This window comes from Lissotriton vulgaris, chromosome 1_1, assembly GCF_964263255.1.
Source record: "Lissotriton vulgaris chromosome 1_1, aLisVul1.2, whole genome shotgun sequence".
In the NCBI taxonomy this organism is placed as follows: Eukaryota; Metazoa; Chordata; class Amphibia; order Caudata; family Salamandridae; genus Lissotriton; species Lissotriton vulgaris.
In genome coordinates, this window is record NC_141685.1 from 549,383,171 (window position 1) to 549,404,409 (window position 21,239).

The window sequence follows — 21,239 nt, forward strand, 5'->3', positions numbered from 1 at the left end:
ATAAAAAAATAGGACTTGGGTCCCTGATTCCATTTATTATGTTGTTTAGTAAAAGTATTTGTCTGATGCAGTTAAACATTTTTGGATGAATGTATGAAAAATTGTTGCAAAAGGAAAGAGGGGCAAGGATGGTAGCTGTTTATAGGGATACCATGTTATGAAGATCTCTTCATTTAATAAACCAGTTGAGCTGCTGTGCATTCAGGGTCTCTTTTCTTGTCAGAGAACAGCACATTTTGTACTGATTCATGCCCACCACCAGAACTGACGCCATTTTGCCAGTAATCTATCTAGCCAGCATGGTAGTACATCGTTCAGTTGGGTAAACAGTCTTGGCAACTTTTGGCCATTTCCATTGGAGGGTGCAGTCTATCTTTTCTGCTCCTGCATGCAGGTTACAGATCTTGGAGGACCGGTACTAAAGTATATTTCCCATCATAACAAGAGCCACACATTGGACATTTTTGCTTACCTCGATAGACAATGACCGTACAGTAGATTGGACTGACCTTTCTGTATCTACTCTTTTATTTATGTATGAACACTAATCACTCACTCTTATGCTCAGTGTGCCCTTAAACACCCTTCAACCCACAACTCCTGTGGTTTCTTCATTGACTTTCTTAAGTGCTGTTATTTTCCCTGTAATCCTGACGCGATGCTTTACTCCCAGTGGGAAGGCTTTGAGTGCAGTGTCTTAATGCAGGATCATCCTTCCCAGAAGGCACATTTAGTCTCACATAAGAAGTTTGCCAAAAATGGACTTGAATGTGAGTCTGCTGTTCGGATTTGTATTCGCTAACGATTTAGCTTATTCCATGATATTTTGAAGGCTTCTCATCATTTTCAGTTATTTTTCAACTGCCCGACTTATAGGCTGTTGAGCGGAAGTACTTTCCTGATGGTTTATTGTCTTGTTAAGTCTCATGGAAGCATTTAAACTCTAGTGAATGTTTAAAAAAGGAGAGTGGATGGTGTGGGTAGCATTTTCGGTAGGTTTCCCGTGTCCTGATTTCTTCTGTTGTGAAAGGTGATTAACACCTTCAGCGCGGTGCGAATTTTCACGCTGTGCTGAAGGTTCGAAAAACGGGCGTGGTCGTGACGGAACGGTTCCGTCATCAGCACAGCCCAACCGAAGCTGATGACAGAACCGTTCTGTCATGAACGTCGAAGGGGTTAATATGCATGTACATGCTTCTGCGTTTGACTCAGACTTGCATTTACAAAGAGCTCCACATCATCTGGGCACCTGACTTCACACAATAGATTGAGCTTTCCAAGCTGATTACTGCGAGTGAAGATGGTACTGAAAGGTCTACCAAGTGAGGCTGTCAAACCCAGGGGCGTAGCTTGGTCAGTAGGATTGGGGGAGCGGTGAGAGCTTCAGATTTACCAATACAATCACGCTGGCACATCATAGTCATCAATTGCATGGGAAGCAACACATGAGGGGACTTAAGGGCCAGTGGAAAGGGAAAGAAGTGTGGAACCTGAGGCCTACCTAAAACACAGTATTTTGTAAAATAACCATGTTTTCAGACCTTCATAACAGAGATGTGTGTGTGTGTGTGTGTTTTTGTCTGAGTGAGTATTTAAAAATCCCAGGTGCAATCCAGCAGACACCTTAGCGTGCCCGACTGAAAGACCCTGTACTCGACAATCTCTTAAATAGGGCATTTTGTTAGGGGCTGTAACACCCCAAAAAACTCCCCTGCAGCTACACCCCTGGTCCAACCCTACTCATATAGTTGACATTTATTAATTTTTTTGAAATAGTTTTAGTTCCACAACCTTTCCTCATTAAGAATTGTTTTTATGTTCCATCAGGTGTCTTCGGGTTCTGTTGTTCATTTTGAGGCAGGCAATTTCTCGCTGACAGCACACACAGAGGAGAAACATCTCCCGCAGGGAAACGAACATCTCTTGCATTGGGCTAAAAGGCAATATGGCGCAGTGACCTCATTCACCGAGTTCAAATTGTCGAGAAACATTTACATCAAACTCGGGGAAGGTAAGTTTCAGCCCAAAAATACATTGAGGAAATGTTTGCGCGCATGTATACATGCATGTAACATTCTGTGCTGTTGAAGTTTCTCTTCTCGAGTCAAAATGGCAGCGTTGCCATAAATTAGAGTATGTATTTCACGGGTAATGTGATGTTTAGAGGAAAGTAATATTTTACCTTATGTGTAATTTTTATGCTCTGTGTGTAAGTGAATACCCCCTTGTGTGCACGTGTTAAAAAAAAGATTTATTGGTATCCATATTAGAGTGAGAGATATAAACCATATTCAATCCACGTTTCCATACTGTTGTGAGGAAAACTCCATAGTAACCATTTCCCCATTTCAATTCCCTGTGTGCACTGGGGGGGCTTTTATGCTGAAGCTAGGTACTTTTCACAGCACTTAAGAGGGTATTGAAGCTGCCTATTTAGACCTGTTTGTTTCCTTTTTTATTTCACAACTGCTATTTATTTTTATGTAAATAAAGTCAATAATCTCGCAACCTCAAAAGGGCTCTCTGTTATTTTCTTTAGACTTGGAGTGGTGTAAAAAGTAATTTGAAAGTGTCAGAGAAAAGGTTTATAGTTGCACTTTTAAAACCTCACAGGTCGTGAAGAAGAACGGTCGTGGTGAGTTTGAGGAAGGGACCGTTATTAAAAAAAACATCTAGGGTTTCCTTTTAGGCTTGGTAATTAAGTGACTGCTTTAAGTGAATGGAAGTGAAATAGTGACAGATCAGACCTGAAAATATGGCTTTTTTCTGTCTGGCGTTGGCCAACACCTTTTGACTTTATTAAATTAATATATATGACACTGCATACAGCATGCAACAATGGGTCCGCCCACTTAAGTCATTGACTAACTTATCTGTGAGTAACCTCATTCTGCTTGTTAACAAAAAGCACACACACTTGCCTCCTATGACGAGGTGGCGATCCGCTCTAGATTTAAACTTATCCAACTTAAACTGTTACATTGGGCTTATTACACTAGCTCAGTGCTGGTCAAAATGGGCGTACTGGACTCCCCTGCCTGTCCCCGAGGGTGTGGTCAATGGGTACCTGCATACATCAATGGTGGAATTGCCTGATCCTCCAGAGGTACTGTGGAAAAGATATAGCTGGTATGTCCCGGATAAGTAGAACACCTATAGATGCCTCCCCTATCTTGGAGGCCATGGATCTGTCACGTACTGAGAAGCTGTGGGTTACTTAGGGCTACATGGTGGCAAAGCACAACATAGCTAGAACATGGAAAGGAGGAATCTAGCCCAGATATACTGAATGGGAGTTGGATATGGAGTGCTGCATGCAAGCGGAGAGGGTTGTTTACAAGAGTAGAGGTTACCTGCATAAATGGACAAAAATCTGGGGCCCCTGGAATGAGAGTAGAAGTCTGATATGCACTCCCGTCAGTGTCTCTCCCTCCTTGGTGCCGACAACAAAGATATTTAAGAAACTAATCATGTGGAAAAAGGATACATGCTTTCTGTACTGTAGACTCTGTGCCTTGACTTGTTTCTGTACTGTATGCTGCGATTATTGGAAATATTGATGGCTGCATTGCACTGCACTGTTTTGGTTGTACTTTTTTATTGTCTGTTGAATCTCTCAATAAAAAGAATTTTAAAAAAAGCACACACACTCAGAGTAGTTCTCTTAAATACCAGGGACTACTATGGCAAAGTATACTTCTTGAGGCCAACCCATATTTTGCTTTGACCCAATGTTCATTTTTCTTAAATTGCGAGGGCCTGGCAGCTCCTTTAAATAAAGTTTTACTCAATCCAGGATAAAACAAAACAATAATTGACAAAATCAATAAGCTGACAGCCACTGCCAGATCTGTTCGCGTTGCCAATGCTTGTTCTAAACTTATGTCACTCATAATATAGTTTTGTTAATGAAAGAATTGTTCTCCACTCTGTCTTCTTTTGTATTTCTGGAAATGCTATTTCTGTCTCTCCTTCTACATTTCCTGCATTCTGGCATGATCTTTATCAGGAATCTATTGCTAGCAGCATTTTCTACGTATGTTATCAATCTCAAGCCACCTTTTACTGAGTCTGTGGCAATGAAAAGCAGTTGTGGCCGAAATGGTCTTGTTGAGCCAAAATAAAGAAACAAACAAATAAATGAATAAATAAATAAAGTTCTTTTCATTTCACACTTTCTGCTCACTCTTCATCCTCGCCTTTTAATCTTGTCTCTGATGTCCCTCTGTAGTTGTCGTGTGCCAGCTTCTCTTCTCCATCTACACTGCTACTCATGGGCGCGATAGTAATTACGGCCGTATGCTGAGATTTTCTAAAACCCATGTTACATGACGAGCTGGGCTCGTCATGAGCGTGCGAGGAGGCTACACCATGACGAGCCCAGCTCGTCATGAGCGTGGAAGGGGTTAAGATAATTGCTCCTCTCAGTCTTTCCTATCATGTTATAATGATGTCTTGCTGCTGTTCATCTCTTTTCTATTTTCTTGAGTCTATCTCATCTTGCTATCTGCAATTCACTTCTGATTTATGCATCCAAAAGATAGATTATTTTCTTTGCTGTTTCATCTGCTCATTCCTCACCCCATTCATCAGACGTCTTTCTCATCTACCTCTTTCTCTTCCCAGAATCTTGGAGCCATATTCCTCTTCAGCCCTCATTCTCTTTGCACATTTCTACTGTTTCCCTCACTTTCCTCTACCACCTTTATTGCATTTACAATACTTGCCTTTTTCTTTCATTTCAGGCCACAAAAACTCTAATGTTCACTCGTATTGTCTCACGTATGGATTACTGCTCTATGTTATTTTGTATACGTCCTGTCTGCTCTCTTTCACCCTGCCTCATGTTTAACCTTCATTCCACAGCTTTCCTAGCCCCTCACATTCTTATTCTTCATTCACTTCCTCTTCATTTGAACTCTAGATTCATTAGGTCGAGCTTTCAACCTCTTGTATATACTTTAGTATAAACTTCCGTGTGAGCTTAAACTCCGCTCACTGCTTTTCATATGTTTGTTTCAGTGCCCTTTAAAAAAACGTGCTTGCTAGTGGTCAGTCCTGGCTCTTTGTCCCTCCTTTTGTCTTTGTTTCCTCCCACTGAAGCATGGACCAAGTACTGTATCATTATTCTTTGGTTTTTTTTTTCTGTTTTTTGGAGGACAATTTTTTTATTTCTTTCCTGCTTGTGTTACACTGTGGGTGCGTGTTCAGCTACGGTGCCGTGGGTAACCGACAAAGTATGAGCACACTGGGGTGTTTCACTGTGTTTATGTCGGGTTGTGCATCAGTGGGGAATATTATCCTGCTCTTGCTTGCACAGTTTGCTTTTGCTTCTGACACTCTGCTGCTCTGTGTGTCTAGAGAGTAGTCTGCGCTCAAGCGTGGAGCTCATGTTTACTGCACCTACGTACCCACAGTGCACAAACCATCTCTCACGAAAATGTAAACTCAGACGTCCATGTCGCTCTTGAACCAAGTGTTTGTGTGTTTCTCTTGATCAGCGCGGCACCAGCTTCACTGACGCTGCGCTTCATCTTTCTGCCTGGGGCCACTTTGGGAGACCATGCCCCTTTATTTCTCCACGCCATGGAAGCAATGCTCCTTTCTTTAAATCTGCATGCTTGTTGGCCCTTGCCAACGTACTTTAATTTTTGAGACCCAATGTCCCATCATATTCATGTTCCGCGGCGGCCCTTTAGCTATAGAGGGTTGAGTTATGGATAAACAGGAAGTCTTTCCCACAACCGTCAGATTAGGGGCGCCACTCCAATCCCAGCAGCCACAGAGAGGAGTCTCCTTGGAGGCCACACCCCCTGAAGTTTGAATCACACATGTATTGGCAGCGACAGAGTATTTTTTTTAATCATCATTTATTATTTTGTTAAAGGCAATCGCAGAATAATAATCTCCTCGCCACCCACGTTCTCATTCAATTTTACCCCCTCTCTCAGCATTTCAGAATATTATGCAGGGACTAGGGTTGGCTGAGGTTCCGCACAGGCTCCAATCCCAGACCACTACCTGTCCTGCCCACTCCCATAAAGCTATCAGAATGTGTTTAGCCACAGGATTGGCTGTCTTGCGACCCGGAAGGGCTGAAATTACTGACATAGCAGTTGTAAAAAATCACTAATGGACAACAAATATTAGGTTGGATTCAAGGATGTTCCGTAGATAGATGTGCATCTTGTACATATGAATCCAGTGTGTGGAAGGTAGCAGTAAAAGAAAACAGAGGCACCATGGGGCTCCGGTGGATGTTTATGCTTTTTTGATATTATTATATTTTCCTTGGTCTACAATGGCCCTACAATTGCTCATAAGCCTTGACCTTGGCTGAACAGCGTCAGGAGTCCTGGTTGAAAATGATGTAATATATCCCGAAGGTATCATGTTTGCCAATAGTTTATTTTCTGATATTAGAGATTTCCAAGTCTCAGCCCCTCACCATTTGCTATAGAATGATCTGTGTTTACATGGGGCTCCTCCACGGCGGCGTGGTGCACATCTATTCACACTTTTGGCAAAATATAACCTGACCATTGAACTTAAGGCAAATCCGCAACTAGATCTGTAGAGGAGTCTATAAATGCTAGAAAATGACAGTGGCTTCGTTTTTCCAAGGAAAATGAACTCGAATAACTCAAGTTTATATAGGTTTTTAACTGATCGGTGTCCCAAGTTACGACTCAATGATTCAGTCCCAGACTGTAGTCACAGCCACGGCCCGTGGAGGGAGTTTCGGTGGGGCCGAGAAGCGGGGCGGGGGAGAGGCACGGTGGGGGGTGCTAAAAACTGGAGTATGGATAATTGAAGGTAAGTAAACAATTTAATTAATAAAACGAATTTCGTAGCGCAACCTGCATCGCATTTTGCGATGCAGAGCACGCTATGAAATTTGTTTAATTAATTAAATTGTTTACTTACCTTCAATTATCCATACTCCAGTTTTTAGCACCCCCCACCCTGCCCCTCCCCGCCCGCCTCTCCGCCCCACCAAAACTCCCTCCACGGGCTGTGGCTGTGTAGTCAGCTTTCTTTGTTCTGTTGGAGGTGGTTGTTGTTTACTCGTACTGCTTGTACTACATATGGATTGGGTTAAGATATACACAAGACATGAACGAAAACCTCGATTGTACTTCTTTAGATCTGAGGGGACAGGTATGCTTTCGTTTTTGAGCCACACGTTTATCGTTTTTAAGTACTGTCGTTTTCCCAGTCTTAAGCCAAGTAATTTAGGCCCTAGTTTTATTTATTTAATCTATATGGTATTTGTGCTGTGCCGTCGACCGAAGCCTACGCGCCAGAGTCAAATCATCTGTCAGTTTTGTTGGTACAGGAGGTTATGTTAGCTTTTTCACTATGAATTGTTTTTAAACTCCTAGTCAGATCAGAGTGTCTACTGCAGGCTTCTCCAACGAGTATCCCGTGAGCTACTGGTAGTGCTCCAGCTACTTGCAAGTAGCTCTCCTGTGTGCACCCCCAGCCTTCTAAATGAGAACCTTTTTTCCTTAAAATTAACATATGTATACCATCATTGTATATTCTAGACAAAAGTGTGTGTATTTTCAGATCTCATGAGCTCATCTTTGGAGAAAAATGGTTGAATTTCCAAAATATATTTAATGCTGATTTGTGACTGCTAAATTATATGAACGAGCTTATTACCATTATCATTACTTTTGTCCCAGGGGTTTTGCACCAATGGCACTTTTGAAAATCAGACTGCATAACCCAGTGTGTAGTAACCGTATAGCTCTTCAATCCCTGGCGGCACAGCACCTAGGATAATGTGTTGCATGGCTAAACACTTATAAGGTCCCAAAGGCGAGACCTGTTGGTCATGCCAATGCTTGTCTTTAAATGTGTTGGCTTAGCCTCTCTCTACTTCACTTTTCTTATCCATCTTCATGTTCTGCTTCCTACTTCATCTTGTTTTAGCCTCTGCACCATTTTCTGATGTAACTCATTTATGTTTCTTGCTCCTCAGCTGTGGAGTGATGTTCTTTTTCATATATGTTCTGCTCCTTCTCTTTCTGTGTTTCCGGTCTACGCACAAGAACACTTGCTTCTTTAGTTTATGAGAACTCTTAAAATTCTTTGCGTAACCTCATTGTTTGTAGTTGTGTGCCCCTCTTTTACCACATGTCTACCTAATTTAAAATAAAATTATTCAAATTAGATAAAAAAAATATAAGCACTGTTTGCTTAAGCGACTCCTTTACACATAAAAAACGATCCAGTCTTTGTTATTAAATGTGAATGAATCTGTGAAAAAAAGGTATATCCTATCAATTGCCTTTTGCACCCTATGCAAAGAAATGCCCTACTAGTAAGCACAAACATATTACTGTAAATCTGCCTTGATGGGTTTATGGGGCGCTCCTCTTAACTGCATGTGTTCCTGGGAGGAATGCATGGGGAGTGGTGCTACGTTGCTGATGCAAGTAGTATTAATTAGCCTGCACTGCGTCCCCGACCTCGATGAAGCACGTCTTTGTGCTCTTGTAAAAGAGATGTAATCAGAGTTAGGCCTTAGATTAAAGGCAGCGTTGTCTGGAATTCAGACCCTGAAGGACAGGTCATGTTTGCGCATCTCCTCCAAAGCTCCTCGCTGGGATTGTGTTTCAGAGGGCTTCCGGGAATCCTGATGTTACTGTTTGACTCACACAACGCATTGTTTTAGAACAAAATTAGCAATAATGTTCTTTTTGAGGGAAGTTTTGCTACAGTATGTGCCGAGGCTTTGTGCATAGATATATTTCCGAAGCAATACCTTTAGAAGCATTTTTGCTTGATCCCTACGTGAACCTTTGCCCCACATCAGGGCAGTGAGACTGGTCATCATGTGCTTCTTTTGGGCTCAATCTAGCACCCCCTTTTGATGCCACCGGATATCACTACCAAACCTTACATTGCCCCAAAAACACCCTGTATGAAGGTGATCTCAGTGACATAACCACTAGATACTTACTTTGTGAAAAAATACAATTTAGCGGGTGTACTTTACAAAAGGATAACCTGGAAGGTTACGTATCGCTTGTATTTCTTTCTTCTGCCAATGCTCACGTACACCCCTCGCTTACTTTAGTACACGAGGAACATTCTAGAGAGTAGGTGGAGCGAGCTTTGCATATTGAAATCTCCTGATTCTTTAGGACCTCACATTGCAAAAGTGGTGCAAACCACACACTGTGGGAACCTTGAGGAGGAGCAGGAATGTTTGTCTTCAACCTGTTGCTTTGGCGCCTGATGGTAGACACCCAACACCTCCCGTTCAAGACTTCACAGTGAATTATCCTTTTACTAAGGGTCATACTAGCTATGGAACAAACATGGGACACCACACTTTGGCCTGTCAATGAGAGAGTTGGGGACAATACCACGTGCCTCCCTTTAGGAGTCAGTCATACAACTCCTCTGCCAGCGTAAAGACGGGACAGATGCTTTTGATTCACTAATGTTGTGGTAGTTTTGTGGAGTTTGAAAACGACCTGCCGGCTCCTATTTCGGTGGGGAGAGATAGAAATTGCTACTTTACATGCCAATTAGGACACAAAGGGACAGCTGTAGCTGTTTCGCCAACCTAGTGTTTTCCACAAAATCCGTGACGATGATGATACTCACAGGACCTTTGCATAGCCCTCTTCATACATTCGTCTGTTTGCGTGGCACTCACATTTTTCTTCTGTCTGCTTCACCAAATAGCATGGGCAATTGGATCAGCCCACTTAGCCCATTGGCTATTTTCACTGTGAATGAAGGCATTTCGCATGTACAGGTGTGCACATATTCCTAAAAACCAGCCGACAGGAGTGCAAGAACTGGCAGGCCAACCCCTGCTTAATTTCTGCTTAAATTCCATGTTTATTTTTGCAATGGGCCATTTTTAGGGCTCGCCCCTGTGTTGCAGTGCACAGCATGCCTGCGCAGGCGAGAGCCCTTTTGTCCGGGGTTTGAAAACGGATCCTGGAATCGCACACGCTCATGTGTGTGCTTTTCCTTTTAACTTCAGCTATTGGGCTTTGAGTACATGTGCTTTTTTAAAACAGAGCACGCAAGAGGCCAAAGGCGGGTGCATTGCTCCGCCCATGGCCTATTGGTGTCTGTTACGTGCACCAAAACCCATGTGGTTTCAATTATCGTGCCCCGACACGGGCGCGATAATTGAAAACATATGGCTCGCTGTGGCGCGCGTGTGCACACCATTCGCATGCGTGTTTTTTTTTTTTACAATAACGATCGCATTCACTGCCGCTGTTTTTTTGGGCATTCTGGAAGTTGTAGGAAAGAAAAAAGTGTACCAGTTTGTCTCTGTACTCACACCTATGCTGGACTCCTCTCCCTCAGAGTGTGCCCTTCTCTGGTTTCCCTGCAGTCTGGGACTACTCTAGTCCGTTCTCATCTGTGCTTTCTCCTCCGTCCATCCTGAACAGTGCTTACTCTTGCCTTGGCACGTGCTGCAATCCAGGCAGTAGTCCCTCTATCTGCTGTTAATAATAATCCTCCTGCCTAGGCTGCACCCTCCTGTTCGAGACTCTCCTCCCGTCTTTCTCGGGCAGTGCTCTATCCAGCCTCAGTATGTGCTCCTTCGTGCTGTCTTCTCGTCGCCCTCATGTCCGCTCTATGCTCCCTCCTGCGCCTCACGCTGTGCTCCCTCCTGCGCCTCATGTTGAACTCTGCACCTTAGGACAGCGGGCAGGCACTGAGGCACACACCTCTCACCATCAAGGACTGCACCGCCCTGCTCTGGCCCGTGCTTGCTGCAGTTGGTGTTATCAGGAGCCCCTCAATGGAGCAGGACGCTGGTGCGACGGCCCCGGCGTGCCCCCCGAGATGCCACTACGAGGAGGACGGGATGCGTGTGTGCTCGGACTGTTCAGAGCGAGGGCTCTCGGCGGTACCTGGCGGGCTGAGCCCCTTCACAGCATACCTGTAAGTAGAGCCCACCTTCCTTCACAAGATTGCCAGACTGTGATTGATAACATGCCACAGCCTAATCGATAAGAAGGCATGGCTGTGATCAGTAGGATTGCAGCTGCATGCATAGTAAGAGCACGGTGGTGTGCTCAGCCCGTGCAGCCACTACCAATATCAATGGACCCATAGGCGCCCATGACATGATCAGGAAGAATGCTATGCTATGCCCGATTAACCACTCTGTGGTCAGCATCAATTTCATGCAATTAACATTCCATCCAATTGTCAATAAAAATTGCAATTTATGAATAAACAATTCATCCTTCTGGTCAACAGTAATTCAAAGCAATGATTAGCAAGGGTTTGACACTGTAGTCAATAAAACTCCAATAATTAGATCAGCTCAGCGTTGATCCTGTTATTACAAATAGCTCGAACCTGCAACTCATGACATTTGATGCTATGATAAAAGAAAAACTAATGCTAGGAACCACAACAGTGCCACACTCTCATGAAAAAAACATGCTGTGAATAATAAGAATGTCAAGCTATGATCTATAGGGTTTTATTCTATGACCGCTTGATCAGAAATATTGCCGCATTATGGTCAACGGAATGAAGCGCTGTTATCAGTGTTCAGTGTTGCACTGACTAAAAATTCAGTTGACGCGAATAGTGTGAGCATTAACAAATCAATTTCTTAATCAATAGCAATCGTGTGCTGCACACAATGTCGTACTAAAAAATATGAAACAATTAATGGATTGAAATTGTGTCATCGCCAGTGGGGATTCCATGCTATGACTAATAAGAAATGTCCTATTACTTACGGTAATCTTCATTACTCCGGGTCCCGTAGTCCTCGACACCTTCCTTACAAAATAAGCCAGGAAGGTGTCGAGGACGTAGGGACCTGGGGGTAATGTCCTATTACTTACGGTAATCTTCATTACTCCGGGTCCCGTAGTCCTCGACACCTTCCTGGCTTATTTTGTAAGGAAGGTGTCGAGGACGTAGGGACCTGGGGGTAATGCACTATTGTGGCCAACAAGAGTTTCCTGCTATCACAATAAAAAATGGTAAGGTGATAAAAAACCAAGACTTAAATTAATAATAATATAATTTCATAATCAATAACAATACCATACTGTGATCAGTAGGAGTGCCATTGCTCTGATCAATCAAATATCCCTACTATGAACTAGAATAGTTCCATGCTATGCCGCATAAGAATGTTTTATATTCATAATGACGTCACTGACCTGAGTATAACATGCTATCTGTTCTCCATGAGAGGCCTCCTCTCGGAGCAATAAGATAAACAGCTACAGCCAGTGATGACCCACAGAGGAGTCAATGAGAACAGAGCGCTGCGCTTCATATGAATTCCGTAATGAGTGATTATCACATGCTGTGATAAATAGACTTGTCACTGAGGCAACGGTATTCCGTGCTATGATCAATAATCACTGTGTGATATAATAATATAAAAATTCATGCAACAATCTAAGGCAATTTCGAAATGTTGTGCTTTGCACCACGAGAATGGCGCAATTCTGCTCTCCGCCCTGATGATTACAATGCTTTGCAAGGATCAAAGAGCCCTGTGCTGTTGGTATTTACTCATTGATATGATCAGTACGAATGCCATGCTGTGATTGATAGGAAAGTGATGTTAGGATAATTGCAAAATTCCTGCTGTGATCAAAATGCTTTGCATTCTATGATCAATATGCATGGCATACTTTGCACAAAACGACAGACAGATCAGTGCTCGAAGTGTGTTTGGTGGGGGGTGTCTGAGGGGCACGGTGAGCCCATACTTTTTTCATTTTAGAAAAGCGGTTCCCCTACTTCGTTTAACAAGCATTTGCAATGCAATAGGTATCGCATTTGTTAAAGTTAGAGCTGTTTGCGTTAAAAATTACAATGTTTTTTTACTTTTGCTTTTTTATACCAATGGCAGTAGTGCTATGTAAACATAATTACTCAACTGAAAATAAACAAACATAAGTAAAAACATTGTCATTTTCAACACAGACAGCTCTAACTTTAAGAAATGCGAGACCTATTGCATTGCAAATGCTTGTTTACTTTAGATCATGGCTCCTGCATATGTGTAAAAAAATGCATTGCATGAGAACTGCAGGCTTGCGATGGCCAGATGAATTAGTGTGGCTAAAGATTTTTTTGTCTTGCTTGTGCCCAAGTCCTGTAGAATAAGTTTTGATCTAAAAACATCTCAATCCACTACCGTTGACCATTAAGGGTGAAGATTTCTCATTATTTAATGTCTCTAGTGTGAATGATCTACTGAAAATATACCATAAAAGTATAAATCATTAATTTACGTAGGCGGTGATAGCCTGAAACTCTAACATGGATCCATTCTCTGAATACTAAAAATAATAATCATAGGTATCCAACTCTTTTATAATAAATGTTATTACATTCAAAGTTGATCACACATTTCAATCTTGAGGTTACTTCATTTATTTACTATGAAGGAGCAAAACCTGAAGTGGTCCTGCACATATCTTAACCTGCAGCCTACAGGCTGCACAGAGCACACTACAGATGGTGCAAAACCCACTGAGCTACTTCACCAGTTTCAGAGATTAGTGGATTTCACCTGCTTTTACAAGAATCAAAATGCTGTACATTTGGAGCATATATTATATTATACTATATTATAGTATAATATATTATATTATCAGTGCGCTATTGCATACATACATGTGTGTCTTAGTAGTATTGGTAATAGTCTGTCTCCCTATCCAGAACGAGTGCATCTGACATATGATGGTGGATCCTCTTGCACTCTGGATAGGTTGATTCAGATAATTAAACAATGCATACTTGAGTAACCATGTAAGATTTTAGGGGCTTGCCTATCCATGTCCTGTATTGGCATTGTGCACTACCAAGCAATGATTCTACATAGCCGGTAGCCAATTGGGTACCTTTGACGCATCTGAAATGAGTGTAAAGGTCTGTTCCTGGAGGTGAGTGGAAGACTAGTTGAAGTCATGCCTGGGGTGCATCCAAGCACAATGAACTACTCTTTTAGTTAGCTGTAAACAGTGTGGTGGTCCCTGCCTCCTGCTCCTAGTAACAGCCTGTGTGGAGGGTGAGCTGTTGGTTTTTCTCAGTTGTCAGCAGGCCTGCCACAGGCTTGTTTCTCAGGCCTACCAATCCTTCTCACAGGAGGTCGAGCCATGCTGCTAACCAGCCGGTGCTGCCACTCACTTTGACTAGTGTCGCTTCCTGATCTGCCTTACAAATTGTTCAGCAGTGCTGTTTCAAAACAACCCTGCCTTTTATATTTCTAGTCACAAGGAGTTACGTTTGATCTTTTGAGAAGTGAGTGCAACCCCGTGGCTCCTCATTCAAATACAGTCAAGACAACGGGACCAAATTCCCATGCTGGTTACTTCTCTGGGAAAAGTCATGGTGGGTAAGACTCTCTTCCTTCTGAAGGTCGATCACAAAATACTATTAAATACGGTAACTCTAATAGCTGGTATTTAGAGCGCTTTGAAACAGCAGATGTGAGCTATAGAACACTGTATCAAAGCAAATTATAATTGTTTTTATTGTGGTGGTTTTGGCAGGACCAATAATGCAATTGAAATATGCCGGAACATGCTGAGTTTGAGGAACTGTCCCCCCATCCTGTTAAGAGATAGACTCGTGTTGATTACTTGATGGCACTCTATGGTATAAACGTCCCCTGCCCTGATGAGTTTATATGATATTTTATGGTTTGATATTCTCAGTTGTATTGCTGATATTAGAGCAGTGTGATTCTGGTTGGTATGATTTCGCTGTTCGAGCAGGACAAGAGATTCCCTCACGAAGGGGATTTTTTAGCCCTCTAGAATAGATTTTTAAAATTATTCTTAGTACTCATTCGACTGCAAGTATTTCAAGAGTGAAACCTGTTGCTGCTTTTCATTCAAATCAGGATGCCACGCAGTACTGTGGGCCTGTATCCCAGGAAGGTGGACACTTGCAGTGGCGAGAGACTGAGGGGTGATGTGAAATGGAGGCAAGGCAGAGAACTTGACTTCTGTGGTGTCTCGTGGACCTCAAGGGAGCATAGGTTTGTTGTCCATGCCACCGTAAAGCATTGAAGGATGCCTTTCTCCTGCCCTCATATTTGGCCTGGCAAGGCCTTATGAATCTTGGTTGTTATTATTGTCTTTTGTGACAGGCAGTGCAGAGATTGCACTACAAATGTCAGGGAGGAGGTTTGATATATTTGGTTGGCCTTAAGCCCTGACATCTCTCTGAAGGAGAACAAGACCTGCAATATATGCCACATTGATTCAGGCGGTCAGTGTATAAAAAACTGTGTGCGTATTTAACACCTTGGCTGCTAGGCGTTTTCCCGTCCTGTGCTGTGATTTTGTGGCACCCATTGTTTCATGACGAGCTCAGCTCGTCATCAGCACAGCTCACCCGTGCATCATGACGAGCTGAGCTCGTCATGAGCATCGAAAGGGTTAAACAACACATGGATCATGTCTTTAGCCTTAGCGCCGACTCATTCATATCTCTACTACATTTCACTGCCAAATCGTTCATTGTTAATGCACATAGAAAATTTGATTCAATGTTAGGTTTATCATTGAATAGCCATCATTGTTTTAATACGGGCTGCCATATTAGGTAAAGGTAACTCCCGTTCAGTTTTCCCTTTGAAAGCTTGTCCCAAAAATTCTGTGAGTTTTATAAATCCATATTCATTTTGTAATCCTAAATTGCAATTTAACTAAAAACCTACTCAAAACATTGACAAAGTAGTTGCCGTTGACATTGGAAATCTTGACCATTAAGCAATATATCATTTTTTTCAGCATAGCACACTGCCCTTTGCCCTCCCTCCACACTCAGTGAACTCCTTGTTTTCTTCAGTTCTCTAACTTTTCTCTTTGTTCATCAGACAAGATCGAGCTGATTGCCTCACTTTGGAAGATATGGGCGCTATATTTATATATTTTGAATTGACCTAAAGCTTTGTATTCATGAACTACAAACTATAGTATTAATTTTTGGTTAGCATCAGTTTTTTCATCTATTTAAATAAACTGTGATTCCTTTATGCATGGCTTCCATGAAAAGGATCTATCGTTTACACCAGATTATAAATCTGGTAATTCACGGCTATGAGGCAGAAATAGTTGATAACAAAACTTGTTACCCACTGTTGCTATATCATAAAGGCCTTCCAGGCCAGGCTGTGCAGGCTGCTTGTCTACGTTGACTGAAAGCAGAAAGCACCGCTGCAGGAGGGGGAAAGAAGGCAGGGAAAGTGGTGGGGATTGGTTAAGGTAAGGAAGGATGAAAACCGAAAACCTTGTTTCGGTCCAGAGAACATTTTAAATCCCAGAGAAAGACTGACATATATTACAAAGCATTTGAATGTGGTTTTATACAAAGGTTGTTTTTAAATTAATACATGTGGTGCTAAATCTGAATCTGCCATGTACAAACCAGAAAAGTCAAGTTATACAAGTTGGAAAGCATTTGCCCATGCGAGGTAGTTATAACTAAAAGTAGAGTTATGGGAGATAATCGACTTCCTCAGGATGTTGCATGTATTGCGGAATCTATGTGGATGTACATTGAATAAAGAGAAGGTATATAAGAGCCACAGATGTCAGGACTTTTGTATTCCTTGCTGATTACTTTATTGTTTTGTATATGAAAGATGTTATTGCATTAGTTAGTAGAAATATCAAACCCTTGAACTTGTACAATTTAGTTTTACTAAAATATTCCGATTTGTCTTCTAGATCCAGTTTTCCCTCCTACATGCAACATAGAAAAGAACTTTCTATCTTTGAATTATCTTGCTGGATATGTTCAACCCCAGCCCTCTCAGGGCTGTCATATTCCCAGCACAGGAGAGGAAAAGGAAGTCCACATTATTGAGTTAATTTCTCCAAATACCAATCCCTACAGGTAATATGAACACTAATTTAGTTACTGACTCTATAAATATCATGTGCATATGAAGAAATCACATTAACATCCTGAAAAGCATGCCCTGTTGGTTTATGGTCCTCCATTTATCTGAATCTACCTTGTCTTAACATTGCACATGGCATAGTATTGTATCATGTTTTAAAGATTGGCAATGATCAGCTTTACTGCATCTCTGATAGAAGAAAACGTGTCCAATACTGGAGTTTTCTATATGTTATACAGTTTTCCATGTTCCATAACTTAAACATATTTTTTAATATGAAAATATCTTATTTTGCTTTTACATTCTTACAATATGTATTTTATATTTTGTTTGCATTCAATATTTCTTTTGAAGCAGTACCACATATTGACCAAGTCTGGAGTTATTTCAAATGCTCTAAAATATTTATGGTTAAGGAAGCCCAATGTTGTACTTTCTGCTTGGTTTGACCGTGCATTTCTGTGTGTTTCAAACGTATTTGATTATTTCGTGTTTACAATTAACGAATATGGGCGCTGTGTTTAATTTTCTCCATTATGCAAGCACCCAAGGTTTTTTTGTATTTGTTTTAATTTTGTTTATTTCCTATGTTGTGCTGTTATCGTCAGTGTTCTGGTTTCTCACTTTAGAGAGTGGTGCATGGCATTGTTAGTAGGGACCCATGCTGTATGAGATTAGAAAACTGTTCCAATAGAAGTTCTTGTAGGCTGATGCTGACGTAAGCTGACTGACTATGAGATACAGGACAACAATAAAGGGTCTTGACTCCAACTCAGTAAGGCTGAGTCAATATAATCAACTAACAATCCGAACTCCAGTACAAAGTTTAACTCACAGGGCTCCTTTTAACATGACTTTATGAATGAAATATTGCAGTCGGCTTTTTAAATTGCACCAATCAATAGTTTATTCAACTTTTTTTACATTCATACATTTTTGCACACATCACTTTTTTTGAGCATACAGATTATTTACAGACCTATAAACCAACAATATATATAATAAGTACAAAACAAACAATCTATATAAACCTCACTAACACATCACACGTCTTCACTACTTTGGCCAAGACAAACACTCATCATTCATACACCATACCACAATCATCCTATCAAAACGCAGGTGTGGGTCAAAGGTCCCAAAGTCCGCACAGAACGAGAATAAAACTCTAATTTCGGAAAATGTCTTCAATTTTGTATATTAAACACAATACTCGAAAACAAAACTCATTGACACTGTACATCTTAATTTGGCCCGAAATAATGTGTGACTTGGGACCAGGTGACGCGTTTCGAACCCAATGAGTAAAGGATTCTCATCAGGACCAAACAAGTCTCTACAACAAAAAAGAAAAAAACAAAATAAACGATGTTTAATCTTTCCTTATCCAAGCCACCATAAACAACCAGCACCCTTCAGCACGACCTTTCCTACCTTAATCTTCAGGGCATAAGACCCTCTTGCGTCACTGTGGTGTGTCAGTATCTACAATCATACAAACGACAAAAAAACAGGACAAATAGATGACCACACTCATGATTACTAATGACTGTTCCCACAACTTATTAATCAGTGGAGCGGGGTAGATAGGATAACTTACCCCAAGTTTAAAAGAATCATGACTGGGTAGGCTGCAGCAAGTCCTACAAACAAATGCATGGAAAATCCTTTGTCAGTCTAAGTTCCAAGTCAATGTCCGGGCTGACATTATAGACCGGAAAAATGGCTTACCTAACTCAATGCTGCCGCCTCCAGCGTCTGCAGTCCCGCTGTATTTTTGTCTAATTTCCAGCCCTCGTGAGCTGTAAGATGTAAAATCTAGCGTCAGATCCCCATTAAATTGGCCGCATGTAGTACGCTGTATAGATGGTAAAGCTTGAAGGGCTCACCTTATGGGGCAGACGTATCCTCTGAAACCAAATTTCATGAACTGTTTCCGGAAACCAAAGAACTCGTCATGCTATGTGAATCCTTAACCAGAAGGTTGGTTCCTAGCGTGTCACATGACCGGGCTTACCGGTACTTGTGAAATGTAGTTTTTCAAGTATTACCAAAAATTTTAATAGTACTTGCAAGCTCAAGAAACTCAATTTTTATGTCCCTTTGTTGTGGAACACTATTTAAAAACGTCCTCATATAATCCCTTTTGCTGAAAAAAAACGCCGCGACGCGTACATGTATTCCCACAATTAGGTGGAAAATTAGGGGCAATAAATGCTGGGAGTGGGATTGAATTATGCTGCAATCAAAATCTGTGCTCGCTCCTAATCCCTGATATGGACCACTGCTCAAAATGTCCAGTATCCATATCCACATTGGTGATAGAAACCCATTAGGCATAACGTAAAGACCAATGTCAGGATAATGTTAAACTGGCTTTTAATTTTTGTTGGTAAATTATCACCCACACACATTAAAGGCCCCGTCCTTGGAAATAATGATATTTCAAAACGAAATATAGATATAATTTGATAGTGAGTGGATAAAACTCCAATGTGAAAGTGGATCCCGATGTTGATTGACCCCAAACCGAACTACCTTCTAGGGGGGCATATCCTCCTTCTCTAATGGGAACCAAACCGGACTATTTGCATGACTCAAACATCAACAATGCTCACTTCCAGTATATGAATCAAAAGGGTGGTCCTGATCAGGTGGATGGGTCGGTCAAGCATTGGCTTTAAATATTTCAGACACCTCGTTGAGGCCATCAATTGCAGTGTTAAACTTCTTAATTAGTAATGCCACCCGTTGGCTTAATTTTACATCCAGATCTCCTCCGTGTGGGTCTTTGTCAATCTTTGATGTAACTGTCCACCTTAAATCAGCCTCACTATGATTTTTTGTCGCACAGTGGTTAACCAATGGTGCATTGGCTACTGTTCTCCTAAGTCTTGATTTATGCTGTGTGATTCTTTGTCGCACTTCCTGACTAGTTATCCCAATATACAACTTGGGACAAGGGCACAGAATACCATAGATTACATTCCTTGTTTTACAGTTAGTAAAAACTTAATGTTTCCAGTGATAGCCTCCAAAAGAGAAGACTTTTTCTTCTATCGTCTGACCGCAACACGTGCAGGTACTTGTTTGGTCCTGAGGAGAACCCTTTACTCATTGGGTTCGAAACGCGTCACCTTGTCCTAGGTCACACATTATTTCGGGTCAAATTAAGATGTACATTGTCAATGAGTTTTGTTTTCGAGTATTGTGTTTAATATACAAAATTGAAGACATTTTCCGAAATTAGAGTTGTATTCTCGTTCTGTGCGGACTTTGGAACCTTTGACCCACACCTGCGTTTTGATAGGATGATTGTGGTATGGGGGTCGATTCCGATTCTGGAAAAAAAATCCCCGTACAATTTGTATCTGGAGCCCTCTCCGTACGAATCGTACCCGTCAGTCCGAGTCGCGAAGTACGATCCGTATTCCGTGAATCCGCCCGAATCGTCGCGATCCGTACGTATTGCAAGGCTGAAACTGTGAACCGTACGACTCGTACACATACCGTACGACTCATACACATGCCGTACGACCCGACGAGTACGATCCGGACTGTGGTATGAGGACGTGATTCGTACGGTCCACGTCAGGTAAGGGCGAGCCGTATGGAAAAGCACACAAACACATACACACCGTACGGTCCGTACACCCCATGATCGCAGGGGTACGCACCGTACCCCTGCGATCATGGGGTGTACGATCGGTGTACGAGCCGTACCCCCATTGTACGATCGGTGTACGAGCCGTACCCCCATCGTACATGGGGTGCGGCTCGTACACCGATCGTACAATGGGGATACGGCTCGTACACCGATCGTACAATGGGGGTACGGCTCGTACACCGATCGTACAATGGGGGTACGGCTCGTACACCGATCGTACAATGGGGGTATGGCTCGTACACCCCATGATCGTAGGGGTAGGTGCGTACCCATGCGATCATGGGGGGTACGCACCGTACCCGTGGGGGCCGTTCCGTACCTGTTTCGGCGCGAACTCTGCTTTTACGGCTGTTTTCCGCTCCCTTAGAAAAAGGGCCGTACGGTGCGTACCCGACACGTATTGTACTTGCTGGGTCGTAAAAACCAGCCGCGAACCGTACAGATGTCGCGTACAGCGGGTTCCGAGGGAGGGTCGTACGGAGATTAGAGTCATACGGTGTCTTGTACGACTCGTACAGAGTACGGCTCCTGGTACGAATCGTACTTCGTCGTACATACGGGGGACGATGCAGGGTACGATTCGTATGGGAAAAACGCTCCGAACAGCTATTCGGAGCGATTTTTCCCGAATCGGAATCGACCCCATGGTGTATTAATGATGAGTGTTTGTCTTGG

At 42.3% G+C, this 21,239-nt stretch overlaps 1 protein-coding gene across 2 annotated transcripts in view; it reads left to right on the top strand.

Annotated features, from left to right (window-relative positions):
- TGFBR3 (transforming growth factor beta receptor 3) overlaps positions 1-21,239 on the top strand; it is a 341,378-nt gene that overhangs the window by 195,940 nt on the left and 124,199 nt on the right. For both annotated transcript variants that reach the window (XM_086953939.1, XM_086953940.1), the window contains exons 4-5: positions 1,828-2,011; positions 16,722-16,890. In XM_086953939.1, coding sequence (XP_086810065.1) covers positions 1,828-2,011; positions 16,722-16,890 — 353 coding nt within the window. The remainder of the gene's footprint in view (positions 1-1,827; positions 2,012-16,721; positions 16,891-21,239) is intronic.